This window comes from Pocillopora damicornis, chromosome 13 (assembly GCF_964200805.1).
Source record: "Pocillopora damicornis chromosome 13, jaPocDami1.2, whole genome shotgun sequence".
NCBI classification, from domain to species: domain Eukaryota; kingdom Metazoa; phylum Cnidaria; class Anthozoa; order Scleractinia; family Pocilloporidae; genus Pocillopora; species Pocillopora damicornis.
This window is the reverse complement of record NC_142682.1, coordinates 701,907-717,500: the sequence shown is the minus strand read 5'-3', so window position 1 is coordinate 717,500 and position 15,594 is coordinate 701,907. Positions and strand designations below refer to the sequence as shown.

Genomic DNA, 15,594 nt, shown 5'->3' with positions numbered 1-15,594 from the left:
GGGCTTTTTACACGTTCAGTTAGTTATACTGTTCAAAGACAACTGAACACAAAGTGCAATCTGTGTGTAAACTACTTTAAGTCGTGAAGGCTTTCATGAGGTCCGTCACGGCGGCCACAAATGTTAGCAGTTAAAGACAGGGCTGTAATGTCTATGATGAGGTATAAGCAGAACTTTTTCTAACTCTGTCCCTTGTTACAACTCCGAGCCAATAGGAAATGGGTTAAAGTTGACGTTATGCTTACCACAAATGTATCCATTTCCGTCGAGGGCCTGTCCATGGGGACATTCCGGAGACAGAGGGTAAACAAGAAGGCTTCCAGGATCTCCATAAACAACGGTATTGTTCCAAGGTACCTCAAAAGTCTTGTTAAGTATGCTAGAATTGAACTGTTCCACTTTCTCAATCAGATTAGCACCAATATAAGCGATAGCTTCAACTACTTGCATGTGACTGGTAAAGTTGGATTGTTTCCAAGCTTCTTTATCGATATCTAAGATAAATGCAATAGTGGCGGTGTAATTATTTCTTGAGCTGTACTCAAACTCGGAGATCAGCTTGATGGATGCATTAAGTGATCTTGCTAAAGAACGAAGAATGTCATCAGTTAAGGTCTCGTTTTCTGATGACGGCAATACTTCTATGCTGGAATTGCATGACAGAGCTTTGTGCACGGAATTGTTAGAGGTATTTGATACCTCCCAGCAGGACGATGAGATATTCAGGGCGAAAAGCAGTCTGGGAAGACCCACAGAGTAGCCTAGTACGTCAAGCCGGGCCTTCTGACTGATTGTCACACCATGCTCGTTGGATGCCTCACAGTAGTAATAACCTTCTTGATGTTGACGAGGACCAGGCATGTGTAACACAGGTCTCGTCTCGTTAATTTTGACAACAGACGAATTGATGGATATGAAGAACCATTGAAAAGTAGGCGTGGGTTGGCCCGTTGCGTTGCAAATGAATGTCGCGGACATTTCACTGTCAACAACTACTCTTTGTGACTTTGGATGTAGAGTGATGCTGGGCTTGTTATGAACTTTGATGATCGTCACGTTAGACAATGAACTGCCTTTATTGTTTGAAGCGACACAGACGTAAGCACCTTCGTGTTGCTTGCTGATAGCGCGTACATAGAAAGTTCCATCCAGTGATTCGTCAACAAGCTTGTCATTCCTCATCCAAGCATACTTTATCTCAGTTTCACTTTCAGCAGCGCAACGCAGCAATAAACTTTCTCCAGTCAGGACGATAATTTCCTTTTGAGGTGAAGAGGTAATGTACGGCTTCCCCCCACACAAAACGGAATCGTCGCGGGTTTCATTCAGCAATAAAAGAGCTTGTTGGAGCGTGTGTTCAGTTTCTGGCATTGTAAAGGCTTCAGAAGTTAGTGCCATAATCAAGTCTTTCAGCTTAGAAAGTGCGTCTTTTATCGTCATTGCTTGTGGACTGCTTTCAAACTCGTAAAATTCCCTTAACCCTTCAAAAGAATATTCGATACAGTCAATGGCCCCTGAACATTCCTGAAATCCGCTATTATGGGTGAATACCTCGAGGAATGCCCTCCAAGCCTCTAGAGTTTCATTCCAAGACTGTGAAGAGTTATTTCGAACCCGAGTGCTCTCATTTTTGAAGAATTCTATCATCTCTAAGTAGTCTGAAACGAACGAATTGTTTAGACTTCTTGAGGAACTGTCAGAAATGTTGGAACTACTCGACGAATTGGAAAATGAGCTGCTGCCATGAACAGTGTGCGTCAGTCTGTCAAGATCTTTGAATCCGGAGGATAGCTCTTCATCCATTCCTTTAAAGGCTGAAATTAGATTTTCCAGGGGGTGAAGAATGGAGATTAGGAACAAATGTGTTGAATTGGCAAACTGGCATGCATTAGGGTAATCAGTGAAACTGATGTGTAAAGCATTTATGTCTGTGGAATTCTCAAAGTGACTCTGTTCTTCCGGAGCCGCCCGCCTCTTCCTGGATGATGTCCCACCAAACAGCTTGCTAAGGATCGTCTTGGAGGCAGAATTGATTGAGCGTTCGATTTGATCGAAGTCAACTACAAAAGAGACTAACGTAGATTGACTATTAGCAGAGCTAACATTGCACTGAAAAAGGATCTTTCTTGTATCTTTTGATGCTGTGGTTAGTGAAAACGTAAGGTCTCCAACATCTACAGTTTTATTACCATACGAATTAGTGGCATTCATAGCTTGGGATATCTTCAGTCCAAAGTCAACGATTCGGCGGACATGAATCATAGAAGCATTGACGATTTCTACCGCCGATAGGCTCTGCTCCGTGTAAGATTTTACTTTGTGCAGCTCATTAAGGGCCACTTCATGACGAATTCTCGCTTTCTCGTAAACAGCTGTAGCCTTTTTAACCTTGTCAACGGATTCTCTAAGATTCAGAAAGGCATCTTGAAAAGTTTCATTCCAGGCATCAAGCGTGAATTTAAGCTCAGTCATATAAATGAGACATTCCTCGTTGTGTTTGACACAAAGGGGATCGATGACTTTGGTTTGGCATCCATATCGCTTACAGCAAGGGTAAGGAGGACCAAATCCACCGGGTTTTGTTTTCTCTTCTTGGTCTGAGCACTCAATTTCCTTGATCATTTTGACTACAGCTTTTACCTCGAAACTTTTCCGTTCGTACTCTACAAGCCGCGGTTCACCTAGAACTGTCTTGTAAGTGTCAGAACAGCCAAATATTTTCTTGCTGAAATGTGCAACAATACCTCCACCAATCGCACCAGCCAATCCTCCAATAACCTTTCCGATTTTCGTTCCCACAGGTCCAAACGCACTTCCAATAATCCCTCCAACAAATTTTCCAACCTGAGCTCCTTTCTTAGCATAATCCATTATTTTTTTGAACGAGACCCCGGATCTACAGTTTCCAGTATACACGGTATGATACGTCTGCACACTAAAACTGCTTTTTCTAGTGCTACTTTCCAAAACTTTTACTGTCATTGGTTTTTGAACCGTGGCACAGTATCGCTCAAGATAAGTTATGTTTATTGGGTCCTGGCAGAGGTTAGGGTGAACACAGCCGTTTAAACAAGTGTAGTTGCACTCTCTTATTTCACATACTGGATTTAGAAGATGTAGCTTAAGGTAGACCGTGTTGTTGAAACTCACTTTTGCTAATTGATATTGCAGACGTGCCACACGAAGATCCTCTGCAGCTTTTTCCTTTTTCCTTCTCAGCTGTTCGGTGATCGTCTGTTTTTCTTTAAGAAAGTTCCTGGCTGCGTCTGCTTTCGTCTTTGCAACACTGAAAGCTGCCTTCGCCTGCCTCAACCTTCTGGTTGCTTCCATGGCTGCAAGGGTAGTCTCGTTGGCAATCGTACCTTCCAGCATCACATGAAGACCTGATGACTTACTCATTGTGCCTTTCACTCCAAAAAGCAAGGATTTCCAGTCTGCAACGTTTTCAAAGTCAGCTGTTACATTCAAAAGCGTCTCGAAAGTTCCAAAAATTGGCCCTGAGATGGAAAAGAAGAGCTCATGTCCTACCATTCGTACGCTCGTGGTTTTGGCCAGTCCCAATAATCGAACAGAACACTCAAATGTAGTCTCGAGTGGCTCATTTTTGCGGCTTATTAGCATTCGCAGCGGTCTCCGAGTAGGGAAAGTTATTATATTACCAAGAGGTATGTCTCTCAAGGCAGTTCCGTTGACTATTATACCATTGTCTGTGCCAGAACTGTTGGTTAAACAGTAGTTGTCAGTCAGGGACCATACATTACAATTGATGTTGTCAAAGCAGAGTCTTTTGTGACAAATCTGTGCCACAAGGGCAAAACGAACACCAGCAAAGGATTGCCGAATGGAAGACTGCGTGAACACCAGAGAGATGGCCATTGGAAGGTCTGACTTAAGTTTAAGGAGGCGATTGATGGCATTTTCAATGTTTGAACGATTCCTGTACGGTTGTGACCTCGCTATGAGAAGATCAAGGACTCTTGGTATCTTTTCAAGATCGTTGTCAATCTCTGCAACCAGTTTTTTTAGTTGCAAGAGATCTGAAGAAGAGGAGAGCAAATTTCGAGCCTTGATGACCTTAATGAGCGTCTCTTCTAACACTGCAGTCCACGTTTGTGTTGTTTCTCGCAATTCAGGAACAAATATCTGAACATCTAAAAAGACCCTCTTTATGTCTTGCGTCTGATATTCCAGAGATTTCAAGTTGTTGCTGGGATCAAATGCTGCGATATCTTCTCCACCATCAATAGAGTAGTAGATTTGCAAATATTTGACTCCTCCATTGGGTTTAATGAAGGTGAAAAAAATACTATTCTTGAAAGGTTCGGCAGCTCGATCCAGTGTGAAGGTGAAGCCTTGGGGAACTTGGCATTCCGATGAGAGAAGGGAAGGTCCTTAGGAAAGAAACAAAATGTACTCGTGACAAACCGTTAACATAGTAATTATCCTAACACTGATAAAAAGAAAAGGGGCGAACGTTAAAGGGGAGAAAGGGGCATCAGGATCAACAACAAGACAAAAACTGAATTAGTCAAAATAAAATATATGAAAGCACCGTTAGAATTTACCTCCAAGTTTTGAGTTTGCGACCACACTGTTGGCGTGAAACCTCAGTGAAAACTTCTTTCCTAGAGCTTGCACAGAAAAAGTAAACTCGACTGATCCATGAAATATACTCTTGATTGGCCGAGAAAAGTACCTGGTGAGTAACTACAAGACAAATAGAATTAAGGATTGTAATGTAATTGTTACGAGGAAATTGCAACCTTAAGATAAATTTGAAACCCTCCATGCAGTTTTCTTGATCTTTATTTTATGTCCGATATGATTCCTTCCACGCCCACAAAGAATTATTACGTTGCATTGAATAACTCTCCAAAATCAAAGCTGAGCATGGTTTGACGTGGTCGCCAGGATGTCTGGGTATTGGTAAACTTAACATGAAATTGAATTCTCTCGGCTATTTTGTAATAGTTACAAGACAAGGCTTTATACTCACGCTGTTCAAATCTTCTACAAATGAAAACACTTGGCCACTCATTTTCATGTTGATTGAAAAATCACTTGTGTTTTTTAGGGAAATGTTAGTAGTTCCTTCCCACCACATATTATAATGAAAATCTAAAAAGTGTTCAGACATTGGATCAGAAGGCAAGGAGTTCGTTAAGCTTTGGTATTTTTTCGGAGCGGTGAAACCAAAAGATGATAACAGGACACCCCAGCCATTATCAGTCAAGTCCTTCAAAACGGGCATTTTGCTAATTTCTTCACCAGCCTTTCCGGATAATGTCAGGAACACTGCACTACTGCAAGGGTCGGTTGCAAAACAACAGCCTTTGCTGGGCAAGGAAATTTGTTTCCTCCCAGCGGAGATAGTGAAAGTGACTTTCGGACGATATGTGACCATTGCAGTGGCGATACCAAGTGGAGGAAACTTGCAATTCAGGTGATCACTCTGCGTGCTTGCGGTTTGAATGAGGTCGGCTCGAATGTTTTCTGCGGCAAATAAATTGTTGTCTTCTTCAACCATAAGTCGTATCCATAATGGTAGCTTGTCTGTCAAGTACTGCATGAAAGACTTTGAAAAAGCGTCTTCCTGAATTAATTCAATCAAGGCATCTGCGCTTGGCTGAAAGGAGCACATTTCGTTCGATGTTTGGCCTGCCGAGCTCGTATTGATAGTGCTTGTCTGGGCGATAAGTGTCTTCAGCAACTCTGATTCTTGACCTGATTGAGAAGATGAAGCAAAATCGTATCCCACAAGACTCAAAGGAATTGTTTTGTTGTCGGGTGTAATGATGTGAACAGGACCTGACTGGACGAGAACATCATTTGGCAGGGTCGAGGAGGAGGTGTAGGCTACTTTTAGCCCGCACGGAAAGTTCTCTAGGTTCCTTGTTTGGCATCCGATCGGTACCTCGCCATTCAAAAGGCCCATTCTGGTGTAAATGCTATTTGCATTTGACATATTAAGACCAACAAAGATTGAGCTATCCGTGGGAGACACAAAAGTATGCTTGTCTATCCCACTGAGGTCGTATGACACCATACCAACTCCAGACTCGTGTCCAATAACTTTAAACTCCGCTTGATCTGATGGATACTGAATCATCACTCTCTTCGGATGGAAGGTCATTTTCAGTGTTGCATCGAAGAAAACAGTTAATACATTGTCAGGTTTCGCAAGTAATGAAAGATCATCCGAAGGCCTTCCAGGAATTAGTTTTGGGAAATCAGGAGGTGTAACAACACCTCGTTCACAGAGATCCCCCTCATACCCAGTATTCTGACAATCACATGAAAACTTTTGTGAATTGATGAGGATGCATCTTCCTCCATGCCGACATGGATTGGGCTTGCAAAGAATTATCTCTAGGTAGAATTAAAACAGAAATTAATTAAGATAATATGCAGATGGATGAAATAACAAATTACTGATTACTACAAGCGCACGGAGGAATGACATCTTTAGGGAAAAGAGAACAGGAGTTTAGTATTTGTTTTTGCCACGATATGAATTCTTGAGTCAATGCTTATTTCCTAATGACGACTTATACCTTCACAAGTGAAGTTTCCAATGTCCCATCCTACGTTGTTGGAGTTAGTCAGCTGGCACGTTGCAATGCTACGGTCAAATGCAACGTATCCTTCTATACAGTCAAGTGTGCAGGTAGAACCAAACGTCACGTGACAGGGAAGTAAAACTATGCCTTTCTCTGGTGGATATAGTCGACCACAACTTCTCACTATGTTGAGTTATGGAAGTAATATTAAAGTGAGTATTATTGGAACGGCAAAGTGAGTGGAAACATGGAGATGATAGACAAAAAGATTTTTTAGAGTAAAAAGCAAATTTGGTTCAGAAAAGCTATCGTAGAAAGAAACGTGACTGGAAAAAGCAGAAGGAAAACTGAGAAGTTTGAGAATTTGCTGGCTATTCAACTACCATTGTTGTTACCTTTGCAAGACGTTTGCCGTCCGTTCCACTTCGAAGAATTGAGGCAAGTTCTCTTTTCAGAACCTTGTATTTCATATCCATCCTCGCACGTGAACCAACAGGTCTCATTTGTGACAAATCCGCTGCAGGTCATGTGACCATGAGGTGGGGCAAAGATGTCCTCACAAGGAAGTCCTAATTAAGACGAGGAAAAAAATTTGAAAGGACGGTAATGACAGATGTCTACACATTCCTGAAGGCCTTATTCCTTTGTACCCGTTGCTCAATAACATTTGATCCGAGGTCTCGTACTCTCTGATAGACTCTGAGAACAACCTTAACAACATGAATTTGTTAATCTAAGGTAGCAGTTGCATAGCATAACCTACCTTCACAGGTTCGCATGTCGGCCCTTTGTCTGTAGCCATGATAACATGAGCAGCCATATGACCCAGGTGTGTTGTGGCACTTGTGTTCACAAAAGTGGACTCCTGTGTTGCATTCATTCACATCTGTGAGGTAAAACGAATATGATCAGCGATCTGTAACTGAACAGTATTCGATCCATACACAACTTTTCTTTTGGAGAGCGGACTGGTGGGTTGATCGATAGATCGATGGTTTATTCGGCCCATGGTCAGTTCTGTAGCCAGGGTAGATGTTAGAGTCTCCAAACTTACATGCAGTCATTATAGACGACAGTTATATTCTTTGTGACGGTTAAAATTAACTGAAGTTGTTTTTATGTTCCGAAGCATTACAAAAGAACTATAGGACAGTCTTACCCCGGCACCGCTTTCCGTCGTACAGAAGCTGATATCCCAGGTCACAACTGCAGGTGTAGTTCCCTTGTGTGTTGTGACAGATTTGATCACATCCTGCAGGGGTGACCGTTTTGTTAAGGCTCTTGACGAACACAGGGGTGCATTCGTTTACATCTGGAAAAACAAAAGACATGGTACTCGAGGAATAAATTTCATTCGAGAAGCTGTACCTGCATGGATAGTGTGAACGACAGTTAAGTAAATAGCCATCAACTAATGACCTCTGTCATTACTATTTCCTTAGTGAGTTGGCAAGAAAGGTGGTGGCGAGAAGTGCTTTTCAAAACTAAGAGGCCATTGTAAGAGAGTGAGTGGCCTTTTACCTGAACAAGTTTTGTTGTCTTTGTTGAGTTCATATCCCGAGTTGCAAGAGCAGTAGAAGCTTCCAAGGAAATTGTTACACTTTTGCTGGCAGCCATGGTGTCCCAGCAAACATTCATCATGATCTGTAACATGAACAAATAAGGGGATTCATCCTGAGCGTTTTTAATAAGAATCGGTCAACTCAACACCTGTATAAAGCTTCATGGGGAATCTGACCTTGAGGTTTACATGAGGTTGTGAACGAAGACGGATGTGACAGAAAAAAACAAACATTTGCCTGTGCTCCTCCGCTGTCTCAAAGAAACTTGTATCCATGTTCATAAGGAGTAACATACCCGAGCAAGATCTTCCATTTGAATCCAAGAAGAACCCTGTGGGGCATTCACAACGATAAGATCCCGCAGTGTTAACGCATAGGTGGGTGCAGAAACCATTACTTGACAGGCATTCGTCAATATCTGACAACAAAGAGTGATATTGCTGTCAGTCTTACAACAGTGGCACTGCGCAAAGAGACAAATAGAGATGTTAATAAAGCTGATAACCATTAGCTGGCTGGCAAGTTGCTATTCTGATCACATTCCAGCCGCCCTGACCATCAATTTGTTCCTAACTTTTTCCTGAAAACAGGCACAAAGTGAGTTATCTCACCTTCGCAGTAAGTACCGCCGTTCCCGCTAATGAGGTTGAAGCCATTAAAGCAGCCGCATGAAAACTTTCCGGGTTGATTATGACATGTTTGTGGGCATCCTCCATTGGCTGTTAAACATTCGTTGACATCTTAAAGACAAACACATGTAATAAATATTTGTATTACATAGAGACTCAAGACACCGTCAGCATTTCCTCTACATTAAACTGATTTACATGGACACCCTGAACAGGCCATCTCCAATTCTCTTTCGCCTGACAAATCAGTAACAGATTGTTTTCAAAATTACCATCACAAATGGTTCCACCACTTCGGAGCTGAAATCCTGGTGCGCAGGTGCACTTGTAGCCAGGAACGAGGTTGACACAGTTTGCACCACAAGGCTCTCCAGGAACCCCGCAATGGCAAGGTCTTGGTGATATCGTCCGACATTCGTCGATGTCTGAAAATGAGACAGACGGTGAATGCGGGTTGATTACTTGGCTTACAAGTAAAGCGTGGAGTGTGAATGATGGAGATAATTTTGAGATTAAAAGGGAATCATTGCTTGTGAAGGTTTAAGGTTTGTCTCTTTCTCGTTGAAGAAATCGATGAATTCAAATGCACCTCTTAACAAAATGGAAGAATAAGAAGAACTTTCAGCATTTGCAGAGGTTCCAATGTTGTCAAAGCACTAAACATTTATCCTAGGAATGAAGAAAAAAATTATAAAATCTAACAGCGCGAAGATGGTTGTTCCTTGCCAAAAAACTTTCTTAGACCCTCTATATCTCAGTGAAAAAATTAATTCCTCTTCAAACACTTTTGAAATGCGATATTTAAATGAGCATCTTTTAACGTCATAATGAAGATCATACCTTGACATCTGTGGCCATGCTGGTTGTATCCAATGTTGCAGCTGCACTGATATGAACCAGGTATATTCACACAAATTTGGTCACATCCACCATTATTTGTAGCACATTCATTGACATCTATGCATTAAAACACAAGTTACTACCACTCCTAACGTCACCTCTGCCTTCACTTCCATTAAATCGACTTAACAAGATTGCGAGTGAAGATCGTCGCTTATTTAAAAGTGAAAGCTTTCTTTTTATGATCAGCGATCAGTTATGAAAATGAATAGGAAGGGTTCCTTGATTTTAAACATAAGTAAAAATGTGATATTCATGTGAGCAAACAAGAAAATAATTGTTCAAGAAACTTATCAGTTTTATACCAATCCAATGCTCTGAGATCCGAGGAGGATTGATCTAGGGGAAGACAATCATACGTTGCAAATCTGTTCACGTATACCCCTAAGTGGCGTCTATTTGGCTGCCATCCAAACACTTCAAGGAGCACTCGACAGAGCCCGAATACCTTGAACTTGTGGTGAACTTTCCTTAAATTGCCTACGGATAAGGCCTACATAGGATTTTATTCTCCAGATTTGAACCCGTCTTAAGACAAATGGAAACTGGTTGGAGTACTTTATGGTTTATCAAAATGATATGCGCCCATGAATAAGATGGGAAAGATGACGAGGGAAACGTTGGTAATAACAGAACATGCATACTATGTAAATACATAGTACCATCGTCACAGGTAGACCCAGTCCATCCCGAAGAACATCGGCACCTGTTGGGTGCGACACAAGAGCCGTGATTGGAATTACAACCCTGAGAGCAGATCGCTAAAAGCAAAATAAAAAAAGTCATTGGATAAATTTTGAGATAAGCAGCTATTGAAAATTTCATAAATATGAAAAAATTACTGGAGAAGTTAATGTACCCTTTGTGCATTCTCTTGAGCTTGAGTGACTTTTCTTCCATCCACTGCAGCAGTAAATTATTTTGACGTTGACATTTCTAGTTCTTTGGGTAACGTAGTACACTGTTCTTGGTCTGGATGATAATCACATGCCCAATGAATTACAAGAATTACTCAGATTATAATGAAATAGGCTTGAAATGTTGATTGAATTGGAATAATTTAATCGAAATTGTAAAAACCGTAAAATTGGGTAATACTTAAACACATGGATTCATAGGAATTGATGCAAATCTAAGCTGGCGGGAGGCAAAGTGGTTAGATGAAAAAGTGGACTATTACATTGCAGGTAAGAGGCTATATCAATCTCGTACTCAGATCCTACAGTGATTAACAAAATAAAGGGACTTTACCACTGCATGGCCGGGGAAGGTCTAAGTACGAGACCATGGCTAGGTTACTCTCAAAATGACACCGTCTGCACATTTTTATGCAAATTTTCGAAAGGTTGGGTTACTATGTGGAATCTTAAAACGGAATTATAGTCATCATTTGATATGTCCTTTCTGACGGAGATAAAAGCTGTTTAGTTTCAGCAGTATGTTTTTTCTTTTGAAATGTATCTACTGACCTGCTTGTGTCACATCTGCCCCAACCAAACCATCCGCAACTGGTTGTGGTGTGTGTGTATGTTGTCCTTGATGTAACAGTGTAGTAAGCCTCTGTCTGCACTGTATACCTAATACAAACGTTTCGCCTGCAAGATATGACAAGACAGTCACATGTTTGCACATGTGCGCACTTTGAAATCTCCTAGAGGTGGTGTTGTCTATAGCATAATTTGAAAATAACAAAGCCATAAAAATAGAGCTGCTAGCCAAATTTGATGCGCCCATGACCGCTGTGTTGGAAGATACATTACAAACATCTAATTTAGAAACGACAAATCCTGCCATTAACTAAAGGTGAAACACCGAAAGCAAGTAGTTTTTCTTCAGGGTGAAATCAAGCGTGACTGAATAACTCAAACGCGCAGAAAGTCTACGCAGTTGCATAAGCAGGTTCTGTCTTTGATTGTTTCAGGTATTCTCTAAGGTGGCGATTGTTGGCGATGGTTTGTTCTGACTGGACGCTCTTCATATCCGGGACCGCGCCTCACGGAGCTATTATTATCCTGAATGCGTTTCATCAAGAAAATAATGGGCTGGTACTGTCTCCGCCGAACCACCTCATGAGTGTGGCCAATTTACGTTTTCAATTTAGTTGTTAACACTAAATTACTTGCTATACTCTCCAACCGACGCAGTACCACAGTTTTCTTTGGAAACTTACCCCCTTTATTCACCTCATGAGTGAGTTGACTTGTAAAAAAAACTATTGATGGTTGCAAATCCATTTTTCCTTGTACGAACCTTCATAAAATAAACCCGCTGTAACACAACACTTCCATCTGCTGCGAGGCGAGCGTCACTTCTCGTTAAATCAGGCGCTTGTTATGCAGTTGTCTGTTTAAACACGTCATGCATCGATTTTCGATTGGCATATGGCCTTTTGGTCACGGAGAGTGAAACGCGTCCGTCCTCTTTGAGTGAATTTTGGTTGCATGTGAGTGTGGTTAAGGTGCTGGAGAACGTCGAGGAGATTGGTTCTTTTAATATCAAACTAACATCGGCAAAAAGAAACTTCACTAGGAAACCACAATTCTTTCTGCAAAAAGCTAAAAATAACTTGGATGAAATCTACATATTCCGGTCTACCTCTTGATTCTACCAGTTTCCCTTTCTGTCCCATTATCTTCTCTTGGTTTCAAAACTGTATTGAAATTCCGAATCTCAGATTTAAAAGAACTGAGAAAGAAAAAGGGTGCTGCGTCTTAACGGCGATGAGTGTGAAGCCACTAAATAACGCATTCTCGTGCGAAATCGACAGCGGATGTTAATAACAAAAGAAAAAAAGTAGGCATTGTCCAAACTGTCCAAGGGAGTACATTTTGAAGCTCAATGAAAGCGAAAGTCGATTTGAAAAGACAAACATTGTGAACGTAAGGATCTATTCAGCTCAGTTGCCATTAGAAAGAAATCAATTGGGAAAATCAGAAAGTTGAGAAGTTTCTAGATGATTTCGTGAAAGAGAAATGCTTGGGTGCTCTTTAATTAAGTAAGACGAGTTTGAAGTCGACACAAACACTCTGTGCCCTCCACAATAGACAAAGCCATTCTAAATTAATCTATATATAACATTTTTTACAGACATCAAGTGGATGCCAAGTTTTTCATGATGTTCAAGCTATTTTCAAGCCCCAAGAACTTTTCTAAAAACAGTCTCCCTAAAGCTTTCTAAAGTCAAGCTAGTTACGGAGCAAAAGCTCATTAAAATTCCGAAAAGTCTATGTCTGAAAAGATAAATTCCGGAAGTCTTGAAGTTTTGTGTTAGCATTAAGTTGTAAATTTTTAGGTCACGGGTATCAAAAAGCTGATCCTTCTTCAAAGAGTATTCGATTTCCATTTCATGCCATGAAAACATTCTGCTCTTTTTGTTTGCTCGAGGTTTTATTTGACGGCTACCTGTAAGCTAATTCCGGAATACAGTTCTCAGAATGTGGTGTTCACTTTCTGAGAATCCCTCGGATATAATCTGAAACCAAAACGTGTATTCCGAATAAGGTGCACTCAATGTATCTGTCCGTGCTCTATTAAAGTCGAGCTTAAACAGCCCCTACAGGGCCGTAGCCAGACTTCGGAACAAGACGAGGCAAGTTCCGAGCACTGAAGGCGCGAGCCGCTTGAGGGATCTGGGGGCATGCTCCCTAAGAAAATTTTGAAATGTTGAGGATCAGAAATGCTCCTTTAACCATTTCACGTAGCATTTTTCTTCAGAAAAGTCAATCTTGGACTGAAATCAAGACGAGGCAATTGCCTCGTCTTGCCTCGTGCTAGTTTTACTCGCCTATTTAGCGGAATTGGCCTTATGACGTATAAAGTATTCTCAACCATATCTACCTTGAAACGAAAATGGAAAAGATGTGATATTATTCAAGTTTCACTATGAGCTCACGGCTGAAGTAAATAGAACTTTACTATCGAAACATCTTTGCATAATTAATAAGGGAAAAATCCCTTGTTTAAATTCATTTAAAGCGAACGTTGTGTAGCTTGTTATTTGTATCTTCGCTCCATAATTTTTGTTTGAAAGCTTGTGAACATTTTTGTTTTATGTTAAGATCCTATTTGCGCTTTAGACCTCGACAACATGTGCTTTTTGCTCTTATATTTTGTTTCTTCTTTTTCATCTCCTGTATACGAAAATTCTTTGTCCAAAGAGCCGTGCGAAATGCGAAGGCCGGAAGTTTCATTAAATTCGTTCCAAACTTCCACCACGGCTTACTAAATTTCAAGTCTGTGTCTATCTGCCTTCCTATCACCCTTCCAAGATTCCAAAACTTAACTTGCAAGAAATGAGCGCTGAAGAAACGGAATGGTTTGCAAACGCAATAAAATAAAAATACTGAATATTCAGGCAGACGCCACACTATGTTATAAATGTGCGTCAACTTACCCATATTCGTTGAGATTTGATGGGTTGATAACATTTTGCCTCGTTCTCGTGATGCATGTAACCAAGCACAAGACAGAAAATAATTTGAGAAACATAGTGGTGCAGTACAGATTGTAGCCCTCGCTGGTGCGCTTATGAACGAATCCACAGCCCGACTGGGCAGAGTTAGTGAGAGGTTCCTATTATAAAACACCGATCAGGTGCAACGAAGAGCATGCGCGAGGTAAGCAGGAAAAAATTGTGACTACATTACCAAATATTATGCAGTTTTCTTGCTTTAATTCTATCCTATTCTAGGCTATTGCAAAAATAGCCGTGATAAAGATTCCTTAAATCTTTGCATGTTGAAACTCCGAGAAAGCTTCCTCGCATATTTGCGGCTTATGTTAGCTTCCAGGTGAGTAATTTCTCGAAATCCAAAATAGCAACGTTTGCATGTTGTTGTGGGCATTGTTTAATCTCTGGGAATCATTTTCTTTTCTCGGAAAGCAATGATTATTCACATTAATATTCGTTTTTCAATATGCGTAGAGCTACTGTAAAATACGCTGTGTACTCAATATTTTGTGTGCCAGTAAGTTGACGAACGTAAATTTTTCAAAAAGCTCTTTAAGATTATTCTGAATTACAGATAGGATGGATTTCGTGACGATGGATCTCCTGCAATTAATGAGAGCCTATTCATAGAACGAAAGCACAAGCAGTCATCTAAATCATTCAGTTTTCAGACTTCCGGTCCTAAATTGACATATTAAGAATGGCAGATGACCATGAATAGAAACTATTTCAATACTCTTTGATACCAAGCCTCGTTATTGATATTCTCTATGACAAACTCAAATGTCAACTTTAAGACGAAGTTGAATACACAAAATTTAAAAGACAACTGCCTGTAATTTGCATGAAAATGCTTGACGAAAGTCAGATTACCCGCAGTTTTTAGGAAATGACGGTAATTAAATGATTCTTGGTATCCTTTTGTATTTTGATTTTTAGGTCCGAGAAAATCCACGCCGATAGCTATTAATTCATGGAAGCACGCGCAACAAACTTAGCCATATTCGTTGAGATCTGAGGTATTTGTCGCCCTTTGTTTATATCCTTCAAATACAAAACGCGAAATAAAGACAAGCGGAAAAAGTCTTATGGCATAACAACTTATTAAAATTTAGCCGGAAAAAACAAATACAATTTTCTAAGTCTTAGACAACGAATGTCTTTTGATTGGTAAAATAAACATTTTTTTCCTGTGCTTAAACATTGCATCTTAGCTCTGAGAAATTAATTACATTTTTTAAAGACAACATAAGTACAATTGACCCAACTTTGAACAGCCGCAATTAGAATTGAACTCTTTGTTATTTAATAAACATAAGTTTACAATAATCATGCATGATCATGCATGATGGCAAATGACAAATGCAGAAGAGAGTACTTCACAAGTGTGCTTATGGTTTTTGTCTTCTTTCCTTTTTCTTGAAAGTAATGGTAAAATCAAATGATTTAAAAGCACTTCCCAGGAAGAGTTATTTGTTGAGTATGCTCATGAA

The 15,594-nt window shown here is 40.4% G+C and overlaps 1 protein-coding gene across 2 annotated transcripts in view; it reads right to left on the bottom strand.

Annotated features, from left to right (window-relative positions):
- LOC113681311 (uncharacterized) overlaps positions 1–14,251 on the bottom strand; it is a 17,130-nt gene extending 2,879 nt beyond the window's left edge. Inside the window, exons 1-16 of one of the 2 annotated variants that reach the window (XM_089192723.1) lie at positions 14,045–14,251; positions 11,121–11,246; positions 10,511–10,623; positions 10,314–10,412; positions 9,592–9,708; positions 9,024–9,176; positions 8,734–8,862; positions 8,418–8,540; positions 8,082–8,204; positions 7,720–7,872; positions 7,324–7,446; positions 6,956–7,129; positions 6,555–6,743; positions 4,997–6,369; positions 4,566–4,707; positions 246–4,391 (exon numbers count right to left, since the gene is read on the bottom strand). In XM_089192723.1, the coding sequence (XP_089048849.1) occupies positions 246–4,391; positions 4,566–4,707; positions 4,997–6,369; positions 6,555–6,743; positions 6,956–7,129; positions 7,324–7,446; positions 7,720–7,872; positions 8,082–8,204; positions 8,418–8,540; positions 8,734–8,862; positions 9,024–9,176; positions 9,592–9,708; positions 10,314–10,412; positions 10,511–10,623; positions 11,121–11,246; positions 14,045–14,139 (7,378 nt within the window). In that variant the 5' untranslated portion in view covers positions 14,140–14,251. Of the gene's footprint in view, positions 1–245; positions 4,392–4,565; positions 4,708–4,996; positions 6,370–6,554; positions 6,744–6,955; positions 7,130–7,323; positions 7,447–7,719; positions 7,873–8,081; positions 8,205–8,417; positions 8,541–8,733; positions 8,863–9,023; positions 9,177–9,591; positions 9,709–10,313; positions 10,413–10,510; positions 10,624–11,120; positions 11,247–14,044 lie in introns of those variants that run through there. The other variant, XM_089192722.1, reaches the window with a different exon arrangement.
- Between the last annotated feature and the right edge of the window lie 1,343 nt (positions 14,252–15,594).